Here is a 26,758-nt window from a genome sequence, read left to right as displayed (position 1 = left end):
CTAGTTCAAGCTGATAGGCGAGGGTTGGCTGGTCTTCCAAGTTAATTTGGGGAAGAAGGTGCATTTATTTCCCTCCTTCTTGGGGATACATGCCCCTAAAGATTACTGTATTCTATTCAGTCTCCCAGTAAGAGGAGGTAGGGGGAAAGGGGGATTTTTCCCTGCTTGGGCCCCTCAGCTGCAACCCTGAGGTCAGCTGTGGAGGGAAGGATCTGGGGGTCAGCTGGAAGAGCCCCGGGGAGGGTATTGTTTGGAGAGAGGGTGTGGGTAAGGAATGTGAGTGAGCTGGCTAGGTGTATGGAAAGGGGGGGGGGAGAGGGAGATCAGGCTTAGGAAAGAAATAAAGGAGGGGAGGGGAGTAAAGGGTTTGGGGGGAAAAGAGCTGAGTTGGGGGTGGAGTTAGGGCCAACATTCAAAACTCAGCTACCAAAGACTATTTAGTAGTCTGGGATTTTTTTCCATTTTAAATTTTGGAGTTTAGGAAGCTCTGGGAGTCTGAGGGGTTGGGAAATTACAGGTTGAAAAAATTCAGGAGAATCACTGGTGTTCTTTCTAAAGTATTCTGTCTGATCTTTTTCTTTTTCTGTTAAATGGAGGGATCAGACCCATTGTAATCCTACAACTCATGCTCTTCCAGTGCTTTAAGACTAACAAAGTACTTTACCACAACAACCCCTGTGAGGTAGTTAGTGTGAGCATTGTGATCCTCATCTCATTATGAGGAAAGGAGTTCAGAGAGTTGTATGAAGCATTTCATAGCTAGTGTCAGAGGCAGGATTCATATCCTGATATATCTTCCCAAAACCTCATACCCTGCTACACCATGAAGAAATTTTGGAGTCAAGAAGATGTAGGACATAGGCTGATCACTTCTCTCAGTGACTCAGGTAACTCCTGAAGACTAAATAACAGAATAGTTGTTGGTATCCACTGGGTGATCCCTGACTAATGAAAGCCTTGGTTTTAGACCTCCTAGGTTCTGTTCTAGGTACCAGAGATTAAAAAAAAAAAAAAAAGAAAGAAAAACAAAAAACAAAAACCGATCATTCCTAGTCAGCCAACTTTTATCATGAGTCTAACACTGTGTTGGGCATTGGGAGTAACAGGGATGCATAGATAGTTAAAAGTAGTGATCCTACCCTCAAACATCTTATAGTCTAATGGAGGTAGGAGGTGGGGATCAGGGAAGCATATATTAGAATAACTATGTTTCCAAGGACAGTGAGATAAGTACAAAGGGAAATTCAGGCAAACTTAGGAGAAATTTTGGGAGATGGACTTTATTTTTGTGTATTAGGAAGGTGCTTAAGAAAGCATTCATGGAGAATGAAACAGCTGGATTGGAATATCAAGAAAAAGAAATATTAAACTGAGAGAGGTGTGGAGGAGGAGTTTCTTCCAGGTGTGAAGACAATAAAAACCACTTAGATAAGAGAGTTGGCAAGTATAATAAATACTCGTCCAGTTTGGCAGGATCATTGAGTATGTATGTACGGGAGTGGTATTCACCAAGGCTGAGGACATAGATTCAGAACCACATTATTAAGGACCTTGAATACCAGAATTCAGAAGGCAGTGGGCACATTTTTGAGATGGTGAAGGGGGAAGGTAATAAGCATTTATTTATGTAGTACCTACTGTGTGCTAAGCATTGTGTTAAGTGAGATGATCTGCAGAGTTCCTTTAATCTCAGTCATTCAGTGATCTTAAATATGTATTCTTAATGTCATTCAATGTCTAAATAGATAGGGTAAATGTATTTTTCCCAGCTTTCTCCTCTGACTTGTAGGTTATACATCTGTTTCTTGGAGTCAGGAAGGAGTGAGTAGAGTGGGGTGGGATTTTTCGAGAGTCTGGCTTTTCCCTCATCTAGGAAATGAGTAGGATCCCAAATAGATTTGGCTGGGGTGTGAATGTCCATATGTTGTGTGCATGGGTGTGTGTGTGTGGGAGAGAGAGAGAAAGATTAGTGAGTAAAAGGAACCCTTTCCCCCAGGGATTGATACTCATTGGCCCCCTCTTATTTCATGAGGCAATCTTGGAAGGATTGGGATTTTTCTTAAGGGATAAACATATGGTCTTACTGTCTTAAAGAGTGGTTTTTGCAATAAGGAGAGGAAAAACGTGTGCCTCCAGAGACTTCCATAGAAGTGGGGGCCAGAATTCAGAATTCACAATTCTCAGTTGGAAGGGACTCAGATGCCATCTAGACTAATCCATACCTGAAAAAGGCTTCCCACTACAACACATCACCTTTGCTTGATGACTTCTAGAGAGGCAGCTCATCCCATATTTTTCAAAGCTCTACTTGTTAGAAAGTTTCTCTTAATCAGGCCTAAATTTCCTCATCACAACTTATGCCAATTCTTGCTAGTTTTATCCTATGGGGAATTTCTGGGTTCCTGGCCTTTCTTTTGGTTATGTGACTCAGTCAGGATTTATGGATGAAATTTGACAATGTGTTTCAAGTGCTTTTACAAATCTTAAAGTGCTATGTATATGTTAGGTGTTATTATTATTATTATTAGCTCGGTCTCCTTAGGGTAAGGAGAAAAAAAATCCCTTTTCTTTTTTCCGAGCCTCCTGCTCACTTATTCAGAAATGAGCCTTCCCCATCCACTCTACTCTGGGAACTTCACGGTCCAGTTTCCAAAAAGGCAAACAGTCTAGATTGAGAACAATAGACTGCTCTAGGAAAACCAGGCCCCATGGGCCACCTGGGGGTAAAAAGCCCTGCTGCTTTCTGCTTGGGGGCTCCCTTACAGATGAGTCCTGTCTCCCCCCCATCCCCCTTCCCCGGAAGTCCAGAGGCCCTAGGAACGGAGCTGCTGCAGGATTAGCTCAGGGAAGGAGTTGCTCACCTGCTCCTCCCCTCTGACTCAAGTCATAACAAGTAAGTAACCTGGTTCTCCTAGCCCAGCCTAGCAGGGCGGGAAGGAGGGGAGGGGTGGGGAGGGGAGGGAAAAAGAGGGGAGGGGAGCCAAAGCAGGAACAGACTGGCAAGCCTTTAGCTTGGGAGAAGCAGCACTCACACTCCCTTTATTCCCTGAACTTGGGTTTCAGCGGGAAGAAGCTAGTTTTCTTCCCTAATTCCTGGGTCAAGGCATCAGAAGCAGGTAAGGGCAGGGGCTAGACAGAGATGGTTTTTCTGGGTGGGCAGAACTTAGTAGAAGTAATGTAGGAGAAGTGTTCAAGGCAGTGAGTGAGGCAAAGAGCACACAGGACATTGGCGTGGAGGGCCCAACGAAAGGTGAGCCATCTAGATTCGATCCCTGTGGTATCCCATATCTCAATTTTCCCAGGTGAAAAGGTAAAATTTCTCTCTTTCCAGGTGAGAAGTGGGGAGTAGGGAAAGACAAATGGACAAGGATTTTGAGGAATCTGCGAGAGAAATAAGGAGATGGGAGGGTGGGGAGCCGGAAGGAAGTCCCCAACTTTAAGAGTGTTTTCCTTCCCGTCTTTTCCTTTTCACTGTCACATTTATATTAGGCAACATCCTACAGCCAAATGGGCTGTTTCTTTTTCGGCAAAAAGTACTCAGCAAACAATGGGAGGAGCTGGAGACTGGGGAGATTTGGGAAGAAACTCAAGAATTTTGGGGGAGGGGGAATAAATCACCTAATAATTTGGTGTCATTCAATGGGATTTTCCTAGAAGGCTGCCCCTATTTTGAGATGATCAAGGCCACAAAAGGAACTAACTAGGAGATGACTAAAGCAGGTATTTAGTGGCTACTGTCTGAAATAGGATTAGGAGCCAGCTGATGAAAGATGGAGTTAATCTTCCAATTGATCATTTAGAGCTTTGTGTTTTCTTTTCTACCACTCTCCAAACTACACATTTAGTTTTAAGCTGGTTAAAACATTTAGTTATTTATTTTCCTTTTCTCCACTCCCAGTCTAGGATAATACATATATATCTATATCTATATGTATTTATATATATACCTCCAAATACTTTTCCTTCAGATGAGAATTGAAGGAAGTGTTTTCATATAATTTGAAAAGTCCTTTCAAACTTGAACTTTGTACCAATTTGCTATGTAAACAAGAGACGGAAATAATTCCTTCTATTTTCCCTTTTGCCTTGTGACTGTTGAAGAAAAAGCAACAAGCCCTCTGTCGACCACCATATGCCATCTTAAAAATATAAACTTCCTTGAGGTTAAAAAACATTCTTTTCCCCATTCTTTGCCTTCCTCGAGTTTAGAATCGTGCCTGACTCTTATTAAGTACTTCTTAAGTGTGTGTTAATTGTTTAATTGATGAGTGAAGACAATTTAGTGTTAGAGGTGAAAAAGAGACCATCTAGACCAACTCCCTCATTTTACAGATAAGATAACTGAGTCCCACAGATAAATGAGTTATCAAGAGCTTGGACTTCAGTCCTAGATTCCTAATCCCTACCTCAATAGGAACTTGTTCCACTGCATCATGTATAGTGTAGTACTGTGGGCCTGGGAATCAGATTTGGACAAATGTCTACAATCCAGAGTTTTCTTTAATCACGTGCAATATCCAAGGATGTATGAGACAAGAGGAACAGGAGAAACTGGGCCATGGAGAGCATGAGGAGCTGGACACATGGATGGGGAGTTGAGAAGTGCATGGTTATATGGCCTGGGAATAGAACATCTTGGTTCTGTTCTATCACCTCCATAACCAACCCTCCCTTGGCTCTGACGAAGGGAAAAGGCCGGTGGGAAGGAGACAGGAGAAGTGGAATCACAGCTTCAGTGTCCTCAGGAGTGCTGAGTTGGAAGTGTGTAATTAATTAGTGATGATTACTAATTACTGTGCCTCCTCCTCCTCCTGTTTCTCCTTCATCTCTTCTTTCCTTTCCAAAATAAAAAACCTTGAGGAAGGTAAGTAGGTGGGGTATATGACTAATGGCCCACCTCTGACCCTAGTACTGCTCTCTTGGAATTAGGGTGGCAGAAATCAGAGAAGATTTGGGGAGGGAGATAGATAGAGTGTCCAGGAGAAGGCAGAAAAGCTGGTGAGCTGCTGGTGAGAATGGAAGCATACCCCAACTAGGTTTCATATGCATGGAATATAGTGGGAAGGGCACTAGACTTAGAGCTGAGGACCGCCATTTCATGCTTACACTTGTGATCTATAAATTGTTAAATTCCTTGTGGGCAGGAATTTGTGGGTTTTTTCTTTGTATCCCTAGAGCCTAGCACAGTGATTAGCACATAGCATTGTGTGGATTGGTTGACTGACATTGGCCAAGTGATTTATTCTTCCTGGGTCTCAAGTTTCCCCATGTGCAATATTAGATAAGCTGGATTCCAACTCTTGAGATTTATCGACAGGCATTTGATCCATGGTTATCAAGACAAAAAATGGAGGTGAATATCTTGGGAAGGGCTGGCAAGGAGAGAATTCCTTTTCAAAATGGAGGGGAATATCTTGGAAGGGCTGGAAAGGAAAGAGTTCCTTTCCAAAATGGAGATGAATATCTTGGAAGGGCTGGAAAGGAAAGAGTTCCTTCCCAAAATAAAGATGAATATCTTGGAAGGGCTGGAAAGGAAAGAGTTCCTTCCCAAAATGGAGATGAGTATCTTGGAAGGGCTGGAAAGGAGAGAGTTTCTTCCCAATTACCTAGTTCCTGACAAACAAGGAAATCTAAGATAGTTAAGGTATATAAGCTGACTGCCTTTTGTTTACACAGGCCTTATATAAACCTCTTTACTGATATCTTATGTACTCAGTTGCTGTGGCCACCACCCATTCTCCCTTTGCAAAGTTAGAATTTTGGCACTCTAGTCTACCCTTTGGGGCTGTTTGGGTTTGCTCATGGTTGGATGGATTGTGCCCTTTCCATATTATTGCTCCAGTTTCTGGTCTTGGTTAAAAGTCTAGTCTAGAGATTCAGAATGACTGACTGCTCCATTCTCTCCCTCACACCTTCTCTCCTTGCTGGCTTGTTTACCAGCTTGCCTAAGACCTACTCTGCTGAAAGCAGGAGGGGGCGGGCCCTTCTCCACCCTACAGCCCCTAGTGCCCAGAGGAGGCAGGATAAGAGCCAGACAGAAACTGGGCTTTTGGACTCTTGTGCAATGATGCTGACTCAGTAAGGAGGTGTCTGGGCCCAGGATCCAGTCTTCGAAGAGCTCCACTCCCCTTCCTTCAGGCAACCCCATTCAAAACTGAACCCTCAAGGGCTTCATGGAGATTGGTGGGCAACTGGACCCTTCCACATTGACTGACAGACTCGCAACAATGTTCTGGTGATACTGAGGGATCTGAAATCCCAAAGTGGTGTCAGAAAACAAACAGAAGGAAAACTGTTTCTGGGGGATCTTAAGATGGGTGCAACAGAAGACTTTTCTCTTGAGGATTAAAAAAAAAGGGAGGGGGAAGAAAAGGGACCACAATGCCAGCTCTCTGCTTATTAATTTGTGTGACCTTGTCCAAGATCACATGCAGAATTGGCAAGGGTAGTCCCTTTTCTTCTCATCCTCAGTTTCCTTATCTGTAAAATGAAGAGATTGGAGTAGAACCTTTCCACCTCTAAAATCTACAATTTTCTTTTGTGCCCTGCTGACAAAAGGCTTTAGGAGACTTGGGTCTTCTCTCTTTATTGTAGGCAAGCAAATCTCTGTCCTTTATTTGGATCTCACTTTCCTCACCTGTGAAATGAGCGTATTGGATTGAATATTCTTTAAAGCAGGGCTTCTTAAACTTTTTCCATTTGGGATCCCTTTTGCCTGAGAAATTTTTACATGACCCTGGGCATGTACATGTAGAAAACGTGTGTGTATATATAAAATATTTACTGATAATCATAATTTTATGATCTCCACATTGTTATAATACCTCATGTGGAGTCCTGACCCACAATTTAAGAAGCTAGTCTTTAAGGTTTCTTTCAACTCAAACATTCTATAAGATATAATGAAAAGCACAATGGTTTTGATACTTAACTAACCCAAGACTGTGGGCCAGTCATAATCTCTCAGAGGATTCCTTCTTCATCTGTAAAATGGGGTCAGGAGTGGGTTTATATTCCCTACTTCTCAAGGTTGTGGTGAGGAAAGTGCTTTGTGACCACTGACATGATATAGAAGTCAAGGCCACGAGCATTTATTAAACACCTCCTATGCTCCAGGCACTGTACAAAGTCATCTACTAAGGTTTCTTTCCCTTGTAGATCAACAAGCCTATGGTTGTTTCAGAAAGGGGTCCATTCTTTCTTTTTACCCCATGTTTCCCTAAGATTCTGGGGAGGGAGTACAATTGGGCTTCTCCAAGCTGAAGTGAGACCTGCCCTTTCAAGAAATGATAGTAGCTATTTCAGTCATAGAATTTTTCATTGAATTTTAAAGAACAAAAGTCAGAGAACAGAGGCTCAGGGACCTTAAGTTATGGCCTTGGCAACATCGGGCACCTTATTCTGGTCCCACCCAAGTCCCACCCAAGCATCTTCCCAAAAGTGAGTTGCATTGACCTTTCCCTCTACTCCTGTGTAAAAGAAGCCAAGGCAGTGCTCAAGGTTAACAGCCATCTATCCTTTTCTCTGAAGGATCCTCTGCCCATTCCAATAAGCGTCCCATGGAAAGGGGGCTAGGTGTGGCTAGTGCTGAGCATCCCCTTTACTTAGGTACCAGTTTCAGTCTTGGAGGGGCAGGGGCATGTGGAAGCATTAGAGGAGACAGCAGGGCTTATGGAGGGCAGTTGGACATGGAAGCCTTTTTTCACTTGATTTTCCCTTCATGCATCCAACAGTCAAACAATTCTGACAATTTTCTCCCTCTTCACTTCATCCTCCTGCTTCTCTGTGCAGGAAATCTTTCCTGGTCCCTCTCAGTGCTAATGAACAAGATTTCTTGCATGTTCTCTCCCATTAGAATGTGAATTCCTTGAGGGTGGGGATCTGTTTTGCATTTTATTTTTATTATTATTATTATTATTTTTGTTATCTGCAGTAGCAGAGTGTGTTGCATATGTAGGAGGCTCTTAATAAATATTTATTGACTAACTGATATGAGAGGAATGGGCTACTCTGGGATGCAGAGAATTTCCCTTCATGCCATCTTCAAATAATAAAGACTAGATGTTTTCTCTCAGTGTGTGTGTGTTAGTGGGGATTCCTTTGGGCAGTAAATTTTGGACTAGGTGCCCTCTCAGGGCCCCTCTAACTTGGAAATCCTAAGATTTATATTGCTCAACTCTAGCATAGTAAGAAAGGACTATTTTACTCTTAGATATGGAAATTCTACTATCTATCACTAGGATCTGACCCCAGAAAATGGGACTAAAATGAATACATTAGACTAGAGTGAAGCGTCCTAGGAAAAACAGGACATCATTTTAGAGGGAGTAAAGGTAATTAGGGTTTTTTTAATATTAAAAATTAAATTAAGAGATGGGAAGGAAGAAAAAAATAATTTCCTCTACCTGAAGAAAAGCAAAACCAGAACTTATCTATTCAATATGTATCTAAACAAATTTTTACATTGACCATGGCCAAAATTTTTTTTTTCTCATTCTGTACAAAGAATCATGAGCTCATTTGTTGATATGCCAGACTACTTTCTCTTGTCTCTCTTCTTAGAGATTGCTATCAGTTTGAGAGCAGAGCTTTCAGAGCAAAGAAAGTTTATTTTGGCACTCATGGGGTTAAATCTCCTTTCTTTCCCCTTTCCTCCTCCCTCTCACCCCTCACCCTCCACCCCCCCTCCCTAGCATCCTGCTGTTAATTAGTTTCTGCTTGGAAAAAGGGTCCTGGCCCCTTAGGCAGGCCCAGGTGAGTCCAGACATGGCCTCTTTGTTCTTTCCCAAGCCAGGGAAACTCCAAGCCACCTAAAGTCCCTGGCTGGGAGCTGTGTTCCCCTCCTCCACTCTGTCTCCCCCGCCCCCCGGATGTCCACCATGGAGAGCAAGGGTGAGATCAGCGACACAGACAGCGGCATCATCCTGCAGTCTGGTGAGTGGCTTTTGGGGAAATCCCTCCCCAGGAATAGGCCGCCCGAATTCTCCTTCCTCGTGGCTGGAATGGAGGAGATTCAGTCTCTGTTGAAGAGATAAGTGTGGGGGAAGGAATTAGAACAGAAGGGACCTCTATTCAAGGAGCACTGGCCTGGAGTTTTGAGGCTGTTCCAATTAGAAACAGGAAAATGGACTTTTTGAGCTCTCAACACCTCTTGGTGTCTTGAATGGGATATCACCAGATCCCAGGAATTCTGTGAGTTTATAGCTCTACCTCTTGGCTTGTACTTGCCCCTTGTGCTTGGTTTGGTGGTACTTTGTCACCTCTGAAAAGCAGCAGGGTAGATGGGGGAACCGCGTGGTTAATATCAGGCTCTGCTGATTATAGGATCAGTTAGAGTGGGCTGGGGTTCTCATCCACCCTCCTGGTTTTAAGTGTAGAATAGAGGGCTGGGGAGATAAATGACTTGTCTAGGATCATCAGGTTCTAAGTTGCAAAGCTGGGATTTGAATTCATATTCTAAGTTTAGGGTTCTTTCCATTACTGTTCTTCCTTTGCTAAAAGGAAGGGAAGGGGCAGAGGAGAAGAGGTGTGAGATTCTCAGGGAGATTTTCCTGGGCTCATCTGCCTCCTGTGGTCTCTTGGACCAGGCTGCCCCTCCCCCTTCCCCCTTCGAGCAGCTCAGACACAGGAGACTTACAACCTTAGGCCAGGTGTGTGGTGTATGTGAGTGAATGGTGTCTCTGAGGAGAGGTCAGATGGATGTCCAACAGAGGCCAAAATGGTCTGTCTTTTTCTTTCCTCGCATCAGCTGAAGTACGACTGGGGATATGTGTTGCTCTTTCCATCTAGGTCCTGACAGCCCAATTTCCCCAATGAAGGAGCTGACCCATGCAATGCGGAAGCAGCAGCGAGCTCTGGAAGAACATCTGGAGTTATGTCTGGAAGAGTTAAAGAAACTCTGTCTTCGAGAAGCAGTGAGTGCCTTCTCTCCCTTTCCCCTCGAGGAGTGAGAGCCTTAGGTGCCCGGTCTCTTCTGAGATGCTGGGGATGGTGGTGGAGAGTTTGGAGCAGGGGTCCTCAAACTTTTTAAATAGGGGGCCAGCTCACTGTCCCTCAGACTGTTGGAGGGCCGGACTACAGTAAAAACAAAAACTTTGTTTTGTGGCCTTTAAATAAATAAACTTCATAGCCCTGGGTGAGGGGGATAAACATCCTCAGCTGCCGCATTTGGCCCGCGGGCCATAGTTTGAGGAACCCTGTTTTGGAGGAAAAGAACTGGGAGAGACCACCAAGGGGACCATGGGATAGGTCGAGGTATGGAGTGGGCTTTGACCTAACATCATCTCCTGCTTTAGGAGCTGACAGGCATACTGCCACAGGAGTATCCCCTCAAACCAGGAGAAAAGGCTCCTAAAGTTCGGCGGAGGATTGGAGCAGCTTACAAACTGGATGAACAGACCTTGCGAAGAGAGGTGAGAAGAATGACACATGAGGGGCTGATCTTCAGAGATAGATAATCAAGGATATGAGGCATTTGTCACCTTCCCTAGTGGGCAAAAAGTCCTGGAGGCTCCTTGTGGCCTTCTCTTTCTTGGATGAATGGGAGAAAGCAAGGATGATGGACCTTGGCCCTTGAAGGAAACACATGAACTTTGGCCAAGGTGATTTTTGAGATAGGAACACTGTGCTTATTGCATTTCTGTGTGTTCCTTTGATCAGAAAACATACTTCCCTTACTTACCTAGTTGGCTAAGTGATTATGGCGTAATAGGGTTGAAAAACAAAAGCCCATCATTCAATCAAGAGACTTCCTAATTGGCAGAAAACAATTGGGGATTGGAGAGAAGGCTTAATTCCACATGCCCAGGACATTATGGAAGCTTTTTCCTCCAGGGGGCCTACAGGGAAATAAAAACCTTCCAGCCTAGAGAGCATCAGGGCCAAGATGGGGTTGGGGAAATTCTGAAAGCTTTGGTGCCATTCAGTCTGGGACTGGTTAGATGTCTTTATTTATATGTCTAATTACCTTATTACCCTGGTGTATTATTTCTGGATTTTTGTATATTCCTCTTTCCCTGGTAAATAAATCCCTCAATATGCATAATCATAGTCTGAGGCATGTAGAAACCCGGTCAAAAGGAAAGAGAAATAGGTGATAGAACCAGATCCAAGACACAGTTTGATAGCAAAAGGGAAAAGGGGAAGTAATTAGGATTTAGGTGTAGTAGATTTTGGACTTAGCTGGCAGGGAATAGTGTTTTGTGCTGTAGTTCAAGGATAAGAAAGAGTTTAGAAAATAGTGGAGAGTGAAAGTTCTGAGGCTGAATGCTAACTATGTTGGGAAGAGCTCATAGCCTGGGAAGCTGACCAGGAGGCCCAAAGCCCAGGATTAGGCCCTTGATATCCTCAAATATTTTGGGAACAGACGTTAGCAGGTTCCCACTGGCAGCCACCCCAGGCTTACTGTCTCTGACCCAACAAAGTCAAGAGAGAAAGTGCTCCACTTAAGCAGGCTGTCTGGGAAGTTGGGACAACACCCTCTGGCCTGCTAATTGAGACTGCCCATTCCCACGTGTGTCTGATGGGTGGCTCTTGGTGCTGACTCTTCTTGCTCAAGGAGGTGGTTCTGGTTCAGTCTTGGAAGCCACCCACCCCTCCCTTTGCCCTACATCTGTGAAGCTTTGGTCTTCTCTCCTGCCTTTCTGGGGTGCAAAAAGGGAAGGAAGAGTTCCTCTCTAGCTTAAAGTTAGATTTTTCCCATGATCCAGGAGACCATGTCCAGGACATGCTCTTGAATGAAACATACTTTCTATATTTCAGAGAGGTTGAAGCTTGAGAGAGGAAACATAATTGATGCTCCAAGTCCGATGAGAGGAATTAGGGCATAGTGGATATAGGGTGCTGGACTGGGAGTCAGGAATACCTGATTTGAAATCTTTTTCAGACATGTTCTAACTGAATGATTTCTCTGGGCCTCGTTGTGAGGCAGTTGTCCTAAGCACAGTGGTCCCCAGGTTTTTTGTAATTCTAAATTTGGGATTCTATGATATAATATCCATCCACAGGGAGCTCCCAAACTAATGGAGACATAATCACCACTCTTTACAGAGACTGGTTATCATTTAGCCCTCTTGGGGTCTCTACCACTCTTACCTGTGTGTTTGTGCCCAGGATCCTCTGAGCAGCCTGGAACAGGAGCTGGCGCTGCAGCTGCAGATCGCAGAGGCCGCCCGGCGTCTCTACAAAGAGGAGAACCTCACTAAACAGATCCGAAGGCGGAGGAAGCATGCCGTGCTGCAAGAGGAGAAGAAGCTCCGGGAGCTAGAACACAGCCTCCATGAGCGTAGGCTGAGTAGTGGGTGTACACCCCTTTCTCCTGCCACCATGCTCAGGGGAGGTGAGTAGCCCTGGCCTTGGCAGGGAGCACCCCACCCCCTTCTGTGACCTCGGATCTCAGCTGGGAGGGCTGGACCTGAGCCTTCCATCTGGGTCATCCTTGGGATGGACTAGTCAGAGCTGTCTGGGTTACTATCTTTGGATTAATCAGGATTGTCTGGGTTGCTACCTGTGGACTAGTCAGGACTGTCTGGGTTGCTACCTATGGACTAGTCAGTCAGGACTGTCTGGGTTGCTACCTATGGACTAGTCAGGACTGTCTGGGTTGCTACCTGTGGACTAATCAGGACTGTCTGGGTTGCTACCTGTGGACTAGTCAGGACTGTCTGGGTTGCTACCTATGGACTAGTCAGGACTGTCTGGGTTGCTACCTGTGGACTAGTCAGGACTGTCTGGATTGCTACCTATGGACTAATCAGGACTGTCTGGGTTGCTACCTGTGGACTAATCAGGACTGTCTGGGTTGCTACCTGTGGAATAGTCAGGACTGTCTGGGTTGCTACCTGTGGAGTAGTCAGGACTGTCTGGGTTGCTACCTGTGGACTAATCAGGACTGTCTGGGTTGCTACCTGTGGACTAGTCAGGACTGTCTGGGTTGCTACCTGTGGACTAATCAGGACTGTCTGGGTTGCTACCTGTGGAGGGACTAGTTAGGACTGTCTGGGTTACTCCTGTGGATACTGGAGCTGTCTGGATTACTACCTATGGACTAGCCAGGACTACCTGGGTTACTACCTATGGATTAGGCAGGATTATCTGGGTTACTCCTGTGGATACTGGAGCTGTCTACCTATGGTCTAACCAGGACTGCCTGGGCTACTAACTATGAACTAGGCAGGACTGTCTGGGTTGCTACCTGTGGATGCTAAGGCTGCCTGGGTTACTACTTGTGGACTAGCCAGGACTGCCTGGATTACTAACCTTGCTATGTAAAACCCACTATTATAGGGAATGGGGACACTACTCCTTCAGAAGGCTAATGTGAACATTCTTATGACTCTATTCCTTCAACTTTTGATTTTCTGACGCTTTCCTGATGAAGAGAGTGAAATTCTTGCATCTTTTTTTTTTTTTTTTGTCCTGTTACTTAACCCTCACACCAGAGTGGGCACTGCTATTATATATGTTTAGAACACACAGCAAATTGATGGTAGCCCAGGCCTATCTGATTACCAAGAAGATTTCATTATTGAATTTGTTTGGATATTCTCTCAAAGCCAGTTGTCCAACCATGACCTTTTTCTCTCACGTCACCCATTTCCTCCATCAAGTGAACCCAGTCTTTAACCTCCTAGTATATAGGAAATTCTTCTTCTTCCTCCATTCTGGCTTCATAAAACTATTCTTGAGTATTAATTAGGCTTGGGAGCTCTCTGAACTAGGAATTAATAAATTGAGGCAAAGTAATGTACAGCGGTGATGGAGCTAGACTTGGCCAAAAAAATCTCTCCTTCTTTTATACCTTTTATAGCCTAATCCTCCTTTTTTTTTTTTTTTTTTTGGAAGAACTGGTAATCTCTTATGAGGGTTTAATATAAGACACCTTAGCTGTTCCTGGGCCCTGGCTACATCAGTCTGCCACTCTGTTGCCTCCTTCTGCCCACTGTTTTCCTTCATATGCCTTCACAGTTACCAGATTATTCTCAAGTTAACTTTAGAAACCCAAGTTGCGAAAAATGGTGAAAAAACAAGAAAAACTCCACTGAAGTGGCCCGGGTTATAAAGGTGCTAGAGTGGTGCTCTAGGGCCAAATAGCCAGATCTTTCTTTTCATTAATTCAGTAAACATTAAGCACCTACCATGTGCCAGAGACTGTGCTAAGTGCTGGGATACAAAAAGAAAGAAAAAGGCAGTCTCTGCTTTCAAGGAGATTACAATCATGAGGCAAACAAGTAGAACAAATTTTTTTCTTTGCTCAGTTGTTTTTCAGTCATATCCCGCCCTTTGTGACACCATTTGATGTCTTTTTGGCAAAGATAGTGAAGTACTTTGCCATTTCCTTTTCCAGCTCATTTTACAGATTAGGAGACTGAGATGATAGGGCTAAGTGACCTGTCCAGCTTCACACAGCTGCCCACAGGATAAATAGGAGATAATTAAAAGAAGAAAAGCACTAGAAGTAAGAAGGTTAAGATTTTAGTTGAGACTTAAGAAAGCCAGGGAAAATCAGTAGGCAAAGTTGGAAAGTTTTCCAAACATGGGGGATAGCCAGAAAGAATGCCCTTAACTGAGAGATGGAGTGTCTTGTTTGTAGTCCAAAGATCAGTGTTTCTGGATTGAAGAGGAAGGGCAAGGCCTAGGGTTTGGCTAAAGCCAATGTTTTCAAATTATAGAATCATGACATGTTTGAATTGGGACTGACTTCAGAGACCACCTTATCCATTTCCCTGTTTCAATAAAGGAGGAAGTTGAAGATAATGAGAGTGAGAATGGCACACCTATGGTTGTATAGCTGGGCAGTGGAAGCTTTGGGGTGCCAGTCACTCTTTGTGAGGAAGCAGGTGATAAAAATGGGCACCCAGCTAAGCTATAAGGAAAGTTATTATCTGTCATTCCTGGGAACTTATCTCCCCCTTAAAAAGCCTGTTGATGGCTCAGGGCCTGGAATCACCCAAAGGCCAGCACAGTTAGTTTGGAGAATACTGCATAGGGTGCAAGTGTGGACGAGGGAGTGTAGATAGATCATACTCTTCACCTCTGGACATTCCATCTCTGTGACTGGAACCCATGATTGCAATTGCACTTGGTCCTCAGCTCTGCCTCTCTTTGAAGCAGTCCTGATTGCTAGCTCAGGTGCCACCTTCTACTGATTCTCTTAGAGATCATTGTTTTCTCCCTCCTAAAATTAATAACAATAGCAGCCAACACTGCCAACCTTATTATTATGATAGGCAATCATTTGTGAACCTTTCAGAGATAACTGCTACTATTCTACTATGCTACTATTCTAATTGCTACTATTATTACTAATTTCTATAAAACTTGCTACTATTATTACTAATTGTATAAAACCCACAGGTGTTCCTGGCACTAAGCTAGCTACTTTACAAATATTATTACTTTGTATGTACTTATCTGTGTTATAGTTATATCAGCTTCCCCACTTTTATAAGAGCAACATGCTAGTGGCTGCTGGGGATCTAATTCTGACCAGCAGAATAGATCCCTTCATGGAGAGGATGATAATGATACAAGGGGACTGAGAGGCAGTTGTTCTCTGACCCCTCTCCTCTCTTGTTTCCAATTTATTTCATTCCCAATTCACAAGCAACATCTGTGTCAGTAAAGGCTGATTTGCAATTCCTTCAGGGGTGTTATGATTCATAAGTGTGGGGGCTTTTTGGAGAATTGACCTGGGGTTGTTCTTAACATCCACCCCTCAAGAAAATATAAGTTCCCTGAAGACAGCAATTAGTGTTTTTTTTTAGATTTCCTGTGCCCAATACTAGGATAGTGTGAAGCCCCTAGTTAGCATTTATTAAATGATAGTTGAATTAAACTACACAGTAGTGGAAAGTACATTTGATTTGGAGCTAACCCTAACCCTCCGACCCTGATTCTGGCCCTGACTAGCTGTGCCATCTTGGTGAGTCACTTAGCCTCTCTTAAAGAGAAGATGCTGTAGTGTTGGATTTGGAATTACGAAAACTTGAGTTTTAATCTTGCCTAATTTATTTAATTATATAATCATTTAGCCTCTGTCTGTTTCTGTGTCCTTATTTACAAAGTGGGGATGATAAGAGCACCTACCTCATAGGATTATTTTGAAAATAAAATGAAATAATATGTAAACCTTAAACAGTTATACCCACACACACACACACACACACACACACTAATAGTTATTATTAGTAAGTCAGATTCTTTATCTGTAGTAAAATGAGGAGACAGGACCAAATGATGATCTCCAAGTTTTGTCAGTTCTAAATTCTGTAATATTTTCCTCTACTTTTCAATTTCCAACTCTATTCTTTTTTTAATAGTATGTTATTTTTCCAAATATATTCATAGATAAGTTTTCAACATTCAACTTTGTAAAACTTTGTGTTGCAAATTTTTCTTCTCCCCACTTCCCCTAGACAGCAAACAATATAAGTTAAACATGTGCAATTCTTCTAAACATATTTCCATATTCATCATGTTGATCCAGCCCCATTCTTGGCCTCCAAATATGGGGTCTTGGTATTCTAATCCCAAGGAAGCCCTTTTGTACCTTCAGAGAGTAAGATGGAGGAACTCTTCCGCAGAACAGTCTCTGCTGAGCTCCTCTAAGTTGCTTTTTCAGGAAAGAGGAAGGAGAGAAATTAATAAGAAGTTAATAGCTGGAAGTTCTTTGAAGCTAAGAAAGCGCCTCATTATAGTGCAAGCATTTCATTTTGGAAACATAATTATATCAGTCCTGCATAATTAGCTGGGATCACCTCAGGGGCCTTGAAAGTAGATTTCCTAGAGCTCAGGTTTTGTTGGATTCAGATAGGAAGGGCCCTGAGGATCATGAGATTTAGAATGTGTGCAGGGACCTTTTGATTGCAGTGGACAAATCATTTATTATCCTTTCAGAGCCCAAGTTTACTGTATCTGTAAAACTGGTTTGCATATCCTTCTTGGAGTCTTTTTCCTGAGGGAGTGTTTTACGAGCTCAAAGCAGTACAGAAATAGCAGGGGTTTTTTTTGTTGTTGTTGTTGTTCTGGGTTGGGTTTTTTTTTTTGTAATTCCCTCTAAACACCTTTATTTTAAAGATGTGGAATCCACAGTTCAAGAAAAAAGAATAATTTCCCACAAATGCCTGTGCAATAAGGGGTAGAGTCATGTTTAAACTTGGAACTGTGACTCAAGATTAAGGGCTCTTTCCACTGGGCAGCACTGCCCTTATCTTCCTAGTAGATAGTGCTTAGCGTATAGTCAGCATTTTTGTAAGTACCAAAAGTGATGGCCTGGAGGTACAGGATGGAAGTCTGCCAGGCTCCAAATCCCAAACTTCCCTGTGCCTGACCTCATCTGCCCCACTCCCAACCCCGTTTTCTCTCTCCTGCAGAGCTGAGCACTTCTGATGACAGCTCCTTGTCTGACGCAGTGCTATTGGAAGAAGGTAAGTGAAGTTGGGTGTGAAATGGTGGTGGGGGGGAGGGAGAACCAAGGAGGATAGTTCTCCATAGCTCAGGAGCTCCTGTCTCCCCACAACTTCAGGGAGTTCATTGAGAAGTGTAGCAAAGACCTCCATTGACAGCCTCTATCAAGTATAGATGTTTAAAATTTCTGGGCATGGTAGGTTTTGTTGTTTGGTCCCTTCAGTTGTGTCCAGCTCTCTGTGACCCCTTTTGGTTTTACTCTAGCCCATTTTACAGATGAGGAACTGAGGTAAACGGGTGACTTGTTCAAGATCATACAGCTAATAAATGTCTGAGTCTAAAAGATGAGTCTTCCTGACTCTAGTTGCTGGGCCACCTAGCTGGAGGGGCACATCTAGAGTTCCTGCTCTTGAGGAAGGCTTGCAGCTGAGATGGAGAAGTTCTAAGGTGCCGATGAGATGTTCTCAGTGTGTCTGACACCATAGGGGTGAGCCTCCAGGAGTGGAGGAGACCACCAGCTTGCCTAGCTGGCCCAGGTTAGAGCAGGCTAAAAGTTTTGTGAGGTTCAGCTTTGGGGACAGACTTAAACTTTAAGCCTGGGCAAGCTGTGGAGACAATTTATATAAAATGTCCTAGGCAGAGCAGAGAGGCTAAATGCAGGAGTTCTGCTCAGAGTGATTTCACTGTCTTTAAATTTTCCCTTTTGCCTACCACATTCTGCTTTACACAATACATATTTGTATTCACATCATCAGTATTAGACTTGAAGTAAGTACCCTAAGGGCAGGAAGTCTTTTTTTTTTTTTTGCCCCATCTTGGTATTCCTTGTGCTTTGAAAATGTTGAATTAAAGTTAGGCTTCTCAGACTGGCCCTTAGTGGAGAAATCCACCTTTTGGCTGGACACGGGCCTAGCAGGGGATGAATGGCCCATTTGCCTGTGCCAAGTTCCTGCTTTTCACAACAAATGCTGAGGAATGGTGGTCAAGAACTGAGTCAGCTTAAGCCTAGGAGTTCCTAGGCCTGGGAGCCAAGATGACCCTAGTGAGGAGCATAGGGAGATAAATTCCAGACTTATCAGCTAGGAGACCCTGGAGGGCAGGGAAGAGACAGAAACTCTGCGAAGAGTTTTCACCTTTAAGGCAGAAGTGGGGGGTGGGGTGGGATATGCTTTCTGGGTTTTCCCACAGTAAAGCAGCCAGAATCACAGAGGACTCTGCTGTTCAAAATCTGTCCCCTTTCTACTCAGTAGAGCTGAATATAACTTTTCTGGCTCATTAATACAGCCGGGCAATGATAGGAAAAGACAAAATGAGGCACCCTTTGCTTGCCAGCCTGGAATTGAAGGTGCTTAGGGGATCCTTCAGGGGAAGGTACAGAGCCTTCTGAAGGCTACCCAGCAAAAATTGGGAAAATATGTCAGTGGAAAGATATTAACTGGAAGTGTAGCTGCTGGTGCTGTGGGCACAGAAATGCACCCTGAGAGGAAGAATGGGCTGTGTTCATCTGGGAGGGCTTCTTTGAGGGAAGCTGGCTTAGTGACTTGTGGGATTTAGGGCCATTCATTGAGGTCTGTGGCCAGAGTCGAGTCCCTGGAGCAGTCGGGTGCGTTGGTCATGGGAGGAGAGCAGAGGCACAGAACAAGTTACTCTGTTCCTGTTGGGCTGGTTCTCCCACTAGCCACCCTTACTATCTTCTTCATTTGCAGAAGAAGCCCAATTGCCAAAACCTGTTCCAGAGTCCCCGGCACCGCCTACCAGGGCCCTCCCACCCCAGCGGCTCGAAGGGCTGAAGCCAGCAGGGCCTGAGATAGGGGGTCCAGAGCGCTCTCCAATCCAGAATAGCCCCTGGAAGGAAACTAGTTTGGACCATCCGTATGAGAAGCCCAAGAAATCCCCCTCAGACCTCGATAGCGAATCCAGGTAGAAACAACAGGGGAATTGGAGTCCAGTGACTGGTGTCATGTGCTGGGAAGGGGGTGGAGTTAAGGACAAAAAAAAGGGGGGAAGGAATGGATGACTTCAGCCTCAGTTTGATCAGTATGATAGCTCTTTTGACCTCTTCACCAGAAATAGCAATATACCACTCAATGAGTGCAAGCATACTTTTGCTTCTTTCCACACTAACCTTTCCACCTCAAATTCAAACCTGCACTCTTGAAGGAAGAACCACACAAAAAAAAAAAGCTCATGGGAAAATTCTTTCCCTTAACCTTTACCTCTCTCTTCAGCAGCCCAGCCACGACACCTCAGGACGGGCCAAGCTCCATCAGCCCCTGGATGCTGGAAGCACCCACATATCATGTGGTCCCACTCCGAAATATTCCTGGACAAGTTCAAGGCCGGGCAAGTGCCCCTGCTACTCCAGAGATTCAGGGAAGACGGGGACAATCCCAGTCTCTAAGGTAATGAGTCCTGGAAATTAGGCTCCCATTTATATAGCTCTTTTGAGATTGAAGTTCTGAAAGCTTCAGTGACTTGCTCACAGTCACACAGATAGGAGGGATCTAAGGCAGGACTCAAATCCAGTTTTCCCTGATCACAAGTCGTTTTTTCACCTTTCTATGCATTGATGCCTCTGAGTATTCTTAGATGAGAGACTGGAAGGCAGTGGGGCTTGAGAGCCTTGGGATCATGGGCATTGTCTGTACAAATTCCTGACATGGGTGGTCTGTTTGCCTCTCTGGGCACAATTCAATTAGCCATATATTTATTAAATGCTTGCAAGTGCCAGACATTGTACTAGGTACTGGGAATCTTTAGAGCACAGGAGATCCTTGATATTTACTTACTCTCTAAAAGAGGATTAAGTCATGGATATTAAGAAACTGCTCCAAGGCAGAGTATGATAAAGGCAAAGGAAGGGCCTGGACTAAATGATCCAAATGTGAGTGGGGAGAGAAAACTTTCAGCTGGTGGGGAATCAGGGAAAGCTTTGTAGAGGAGGGCCCTTGTAACTGAGCTGGGCATTGAAGGAAGACAAAATTTACAAAAGGTAGGGATATCAGAGGAATTATATTTCAGAAATGGAGGCTGGTCTATAGGAAAACACAAAGGTGAGAGGGCAAAATTTTAAAAAGAGCTAAGTTCTCTTTGACTGAGACGGGAGTAGAAAAGAATGAAGCTATTAAGGTAGATTTGTCTCTTTATTGTCTCCACCATATGAATGTAAGTTCCCTGAGGGCAGGGATTATTTTTGTCTCTTCATACCCCATGATACCTGGCACATTTAGTAAGCACTTAATAAGTACTTGTTGATTGATTGATTGATTGGTTAATTGAAACCAGACTGTAGAGACCCTTGAAATGTCAGCTGAGTTTTCATTTTACCCCAGAGACAAAAGAGACACAAAGATTTTTGAGCTGAGGAGTAATATAGTCTATTCCCATGCATAAGTTTTATTAGCTGTGGGAAGAGCAGATAGGAGAGAGGAGATACCAGTGGCCTGGAGATCAAGTTTAGGAGGCCCTTGTAATAATCTAGGTAAGAAATGATGAGGGATTGAACTGGGGGAAAGTGGGGATGGGCAATGGAAGTCAAGAAAGGAAGGATGTAAAAAACCTTAAGGAGAAAGGAAACACAGAATGAGCACCTTTGGATATGAAGGTTAGGCAGAAGGAATAGTCAAAGGTGATTCTTGAATTTTGGGGAAGTAGTGTACAGAAGAAAGTGGAGAAGACTTATTTCCTTTAACAATGGCTCTTTCCATCTCTTCCCTAAAATTAATGTTTCTAACTTGCTCTTACTTTGTTCTTACCTGTTTCTTAGATCTAGGGCTAAGTTGATGTCTCTCTCTCCCTGCAGGGTAGATTCCTTCCGAGTGTGCCCAGAAGGCCGGGGCCGAAGTGCTATCCCTCGTCGGCGTCCCACACACTATACAGTGACTGTACCTGACTCTTGCTTCCCTTCAGCAAAACATCCCCTGCCCCACCCTGCCTATCACTCTGGCTCTGAAGACAGCAGCTCTGATGTCTCCAGCATTTCTCACCCCACCTCTCCAGGCAGTAGCAGCCCAGACATCTTCTTGCGGCCCATGTCCCCATCTGATCAGTTTTGCTCTCGGAGAGCCTGGGTCTCTGCTGATGGACGTGAGCTGGCAGCTTATTGCCCTAAGTTGCTGCTCCCATCTGGGTATTTCCCAGCAGAGAGGTATGTAATGGTGGCTGACAGGCAACAAGTGCCCGCTGGATGGGAGCTTTGTCGCCTCGGACCTGGTGCCATCTATGATGAAGATGGAACGTTTCTGCGCTACCAGCGACTAGTACCTTCTCACAGCCGGATTGTGAGGACACCATCCTTGAAGGACAGCCCTGCGGGCCGGGGACTCAGCAAGGCAGCTGTGTCAGAGGAACTCAAATGGTGGCATGAGCGGGCACGGTTACGGAGTGCCCGTCCGCATTCACTAGACCGGCAGGGAGCCTTTCGCATGAGGAGCCTCCCTCCGAGCAGAGAGAGTTTTGGGAGAGTCGTGGGGAGAACACAGGTATGGCTGTCTTTGGGAGGACGGGAGTGCAATAGGGGACTTCAAAGGCAATTAAACCCAATGCTTGCCTACCCAAGGAAGGCTATGCGCTGGGATGGTAAAACAGTAGGTAATGTGGGCAAGTTCAGTCTGAGGAAAAATGAAACTACAGCTAAGTCTCAATTTGTCCTCACCCATATTAGAGATATATTTAGTCCTAAGCACACAATGACCCTAATGTCATTTCTCTAAGGCTTATACAGTGTCCCTTGACTTTCCTTAGAGTTACATTTATCTTGTCCTGTTGATAAGATGCTTATCCTGCAATTCTTGAGCACATGCCAGTTTGGCAGCATTAGGTGGTGACCCACAAAGTGAATGAATCACATACAGATAATTGAGAGTTGACCAAATCTTCAGTGTTTATTTAGGTTGCTCTGAGAACTTAACCCATCTACTTTCTGACCTAGCAGGCTCCAGGAAATAGACATTAGTCAGATCCAGAGTTGAATCTGACAAAAGACAGCTCCAGAGCTGAATCATCTTCTTGCCTGTTCATCCCTCCAAGGACTCAAGGGACACTAAACTGGGATAATAAAGGGAGACTTCAGGACCAGCGGCTAGGAAAAGCTGCCTATAAGGACCTCTTCCCCATTTATTCTCTAGCCTGACATGACTTGTCCTTTTTCTTTGTGTCTCCGGTTTCCTATCTGAAATGGGGTGGGGAGAGGGAGGGAACACTTCCTCTTTGAAGTCATTCATATGTATTCATACTCTCAAACACAAATCCTTTGTTTTCCCTGTCCCCTCTTCCCTGGGAGTAGGGAAGGGCACCCCAAAGCTATAAACTCAGATGTGTGTTTGGATCTTGAGGTCCTCTGCAGCCACTTGCTTCCCCACCCACAAACCATTTGGGTTGCAGCTGGCGCCCTACTGGCTCTCCTGGCCTGGGGCCCAGACCGCACCCTCCCAGCTGACATGTTCTGCCTGTGTGCGAGCTTGGACCTGTTCTTGGCCCTCACCTAGCCCATCTCACCCTGGCCAAGGAAGTTCCAGTGCTGGGGAGTAAACCTGTAGAAAGAGGGAGGGGAAGGAAGAGTTATAACCTGAAAATTTCCAGGGCAGAGTTACCCAGAATGATATAAGGACTGAAACCTCATGCTACAAAGATCAAATGAAGGGAGTGGGGATGATGAGCTTTTAGAAGAGGAGACTTGGGGTGAGGAAAGGGACATGATTGCTGTCTAGGTAGAATTTTCAGAGATGGACCAATGCAAAGAAAAACTTTCTAACAGTATAAGTTGTCTAAAAGTGGATGGACTGCCTTAGGAGCTAGTGAAATCCTCCTCATCAGAGGACTTCTAGTGAGAGTATGGTGACCATTTGTGGGAAGTATGATTTTCCCCTTGCCATTGTATTATTTGTTAGGACATAGTAAGTATTTTTTATTCCTTCATTCTCCTTAAAATTCACTATCTACACTGCTATATGTTCCTCCTCCTCCCCACAGCTCTACCATGAGAAAAACACAGAACCCTTTCAGAGAGATCATCTCTCTGATGTTCAAATTAACTGTCATTCATTAAGCAGTTGTTATGTAGCAGAAAAGACAAGATAGTCCTTATAATCAAGTGAAATCAAGTGACCTTCATTTTAGACTGGGCTAAGGTTGAGGGTGACAACATTATGCACACAAATAAACATGTATAAAACATATTCATAATTAATATGAAGTAAATTACACAAGGGTACTAACAAGTGGAGGGGGGGTACTCAGAAAGGGCCTCTTCTAGGAGGTGGCTCTTAAACAGAAACTAGAAAAGTTAGAAGTGAGGCTGAAGAACATTGAAGGCATGGGGAAGAATGGGCAATCTGGGGAAAGACAGAAATAATGGAGAAAGATGGAATTTTGCCAGATAGAAACCTAGAAGAGAGGGTATATAATTCACAGCTGTTGGGCTTTGGGCTTTAGGCTTCAAATGTACTTAAGGACTGAAGGTAGAATAGCAGGGGATTATGGCATGAGATTTCTATCTGATACAGTTACTCATTGACTCTATTTTTCTCCTCCAACCCTGGCAGATGCATGTGCTGAAGAGGACATCTGAGGGAACCCCTATGCAAGTCTATGTACCAGAGAATGGAGAAATCATCAGCCAAGTATAATACTGTGGCTCCCCCTATTGTGATTATGGAGTGCTACTACCCCACTGCTGGGAGGGCACCTTGGACTGGAGTGGGCTGACTGGAATAGGCTTCAGCCTGTACCCTAAGCCCACCCTGGCACCTCTCCCCATTTCCCCTACACTCATTGCAGGTCGATGAGCAAAGACGTCTTCTCAGACTTCCTCTGATTTTGGTCTAGGAAGCCTGGCCTGAAATTTTATACTTCTGTGTTATTCTCAAAAATTTTATTAATGTTCTGCTTTATCCTGTCTTGACTGTCTGTTAACATTTTGCTGTCTCAATCATGACTATAACCTATGTTAAGGTTGTTTCAAAGGACGTCAACAGAAGCCATCTATGTCCATTACTCTCTCTGTTAGAGATCAGACATCTCCAAAACCCATGGTGGGGAGAAGGTTACAAGTGTCTCCAAATCCCCATGTCTCTACAGGTCCCACGATCCTGATGGGGTGGGCTATTTTTTTTGCTTTCTCTTAGTAATGTGCTCTGTGATGCACAGCCCAAATAATGGATTTCTTAGTCCACAGATCCATGTAGAAGAGCAATTTCTTGTCACTTAACCTGGAAGGAAAGAAAGGAAAAGAATAAAATGTGACTGGTTTGGCAAGTCTCCAGACTCAACTTCCTACTTCCTATCTCTACCTCATGGTAGAGCTCAGTAACGTTACGTTCTCTAAGCTGTAAGATCTCATCTTCCGCTTGGATTTCAGGGCACTGCATTTGGAGCTGTCCATTGAGAAGGCAAAGTTTTGTTAACCACACTGGCTCTTGGGTGGAGGATAACTTAGGGAAATATGTGTTGATTGTATAACCACTATGGGAAGTGAGGGTAAGTAAACCTATGTTTACATTCTTTGCTTAAACAGAGCAATCTGTCGAACGTGCTCCAGGACATAAGAGCCAGGAAGGAAATCACAGAGGAGAGGAGAGGAATGCTTTATACCTCGCACCAACCAGGAACCAGTGCTTCCTACTAGGTTAAGCTAAGGATTTAGAGGCCTCAGGACTTGGATGTTAGACTGAAGGGTCCCATAGAAAAAGGAAAAAGGGTTTCTACTTCATTGCACTAAGGGTCCCATAGGAAGACCCAAGGGAAGGAGAAGGATGGGCCCTATAATTCCATGATTTACGTGCCAACTCTTGTTCCTTCCCTGTTTCTCAAGACTGGTTCTGATAATCAGCTTTAATTTCTTTTCTAGACTTCATCTTTTCCCCCACAACCAGAGACCATTCTACCTTCTCATTTCTTTTTTTTTTAATCACCCCAATGTGTGTATTTTCTTCTCCTCACCCTGAAATGTCTCCTCCCCAGTAGCTCCTAAAACCGAGCCAGCCAAGTCCCAGGGACCTCCTTACCACAGAAGTATTTCTCTGTTTACTTCTTGGTTCTGCATAGCCCCTGATGGCATTATAAAATGACCCTTTCTCCAGCTGCGGGGTTGGAACTGTATGGGGTGTAATATCAAATTCTCCTTAATAAAATGTACTTTTTGCGATCATCGTAGCTGAAATTGTGGGGATAAGGGCTGTCAAGCTCTAATACTCTGAAGAGTGTTTTTTCTCAGGCTGAAGGAAAGCCACTGGCCTTTCTCCAACTGGTCAGATTCCCACCCCAGAGAAGTAAGTGGGGAGGGATGGATCTTTGGGTTTCTTTCTTTTTCTGATAGGCACAAAATTGGATTCAGTAAGCCCATGGGTGTGTCCTTGGCTGCTGGCAGTCCATCTTTCCTGCCTGCTACAGTCTCATCCCCACTTCCACTCCCATTTCTGTCCCATCTCATTGAGGAAGTCTGTAGATTCTGGCTGGATTGTTGGCTGCCACACAGGTATAACCATATTAGGTCTCACTTGGTCATTCTTCAAAGAAATTTTTGTGTTCTTAAAATTAACTAGTGGTTGATATTCCAGGTTGGGATTTTTGGAGACATTCTCCTGCCATCCTTCTTCCTATTCCCTTCCCTATTGGTCCCCTACCAAGGGGGTGTGTGTGTGTGTGTGTGTGAGAGAGAGAGAGAGAGAGAGAGAGAGAGAGAGGGAGAGAAAGAGAGTTGTAATTTAGTAGAAAAGAAGTCTTGGGCATAGAGGGTAGGGGACACTTAATAAAGTGGAATTAAATAATTTTGACCACTCTTATTTTTCCCAAAGTTGGAGTTTTTTAAAAGTATTTTTTGGTTATATTTTATAGAGACACAGTCCCCTTACTACCATTCCCTAAGAGAAATACTTGTTCTCTCCACACAGAATGTGCACACTCCCCCAAGGACACTCTATGCTTTGGGAGATGGTCCCTCAGAGAAATGTATGACCTTGATGAGGGTAGGGCATAAGGATAAAGCCGCCTCATGAGTCTGGTGATGGAGAGGACTGGATTGTAAAGTCCAAGCTAGCTCCCTGGAGGCCTCAGAATCGGCCAGAGTAGATAAGCAAAAGTCCTTGATCTGTCTTTAGGGGGAGAAATGAAGGAGATGCCACACGCTCTCCACTGCCAACCTCTCTTCTCCTCATCCTCCTCCAACATGACTTTGGCTTGTCTTACTCTACCCCCTAATCTCTCCTATAATTATCTGTATACACCAAAAGATAGAGCCAGCATGGAGTAGTGAGAAGGGCCATTTTCCAAGCATATGTTAATAGAATATTGTCCTATCAGTAATTAGCCTTAAATGCTTGGTTGTCTGATTCCAGTGTACCTATTCAGAGTTTCA

At 44.3% G+C, this 26,758-nt stretch overlaps 1 protein-coding gene across 4 annotated transcripts; it reads left to right on the top strand.

Annotated features, from left to right (window-relative positions):
• Window positions 1–307: 307 nt before the first annotated feature.
• Window positions 308–25,550, top strand: INAVA (innate immunity activator). Of its 4 annotated transcripts, none has more exons than XM_051998688.1 (10): window positions 308–887; window positions 8,791–8,934; window positions 9,790–9,914; window positions 10,296–10,412; window positions 12,112–12,337; window positions 17,373–17,426; window positions 19,113–19,326; window positions 19,638–19,808; window positions 21,209–21,887; window positions 23,949–25,550. In XM_051998688.1, the coding sequence occupies exons 1-10, from the start codon at window positions 824–826 to the stop codon at window positions 24,030–24,032; spliced, it is 1,878 nt and encodes a 625-aa protein (XP_051854648.1). In that variant the 5' UTR covers window positions 308–823; the 3' UTR covers window positions 24,033–25,550. The 4 variants fall into 4 exon arrangements, with proteins under 4 accessions (XP_051854648.1, XP_051854647.1, XP_051854650.1 ...); XM_051998687.1 differs by having other exon boundaries at window positions 310–887; window positions 19,635–19,808; XM_051998690.1 differs by lacking the exon at window positions 308–887 and adding an exon at window positions 3,007–3,116 and having other exon boundaries at window positions 19,635–19,808.
• The last annotated feature ends 1,208 nt before the right edge of the window (window positions 25,551–26,758 follow it).

The sequence above is a fragment of the Antechinus flavipes genome, chromosome 4, assembly GCF_016432865.1.
Source record: "Antechinus flavipes isolate AdamAnt ecotype Samford, QLD, Australia chromosome 4, AdamAnt_v2, whole genome shotgun sequence".
Classification (NCBI taxonomy): domain Eukaryota; kingdom Metazoa; phylum Chordata; class Mammalia; order Dasyuromorphia; family Dasyuridae; genus Antechinus; species Antechinus flavipes.
The sequence above is the reverse complement of the archived record's forward strand: the minus strand, read 5'-3'. Positions and strand labels throughout refer to the sequence as shown.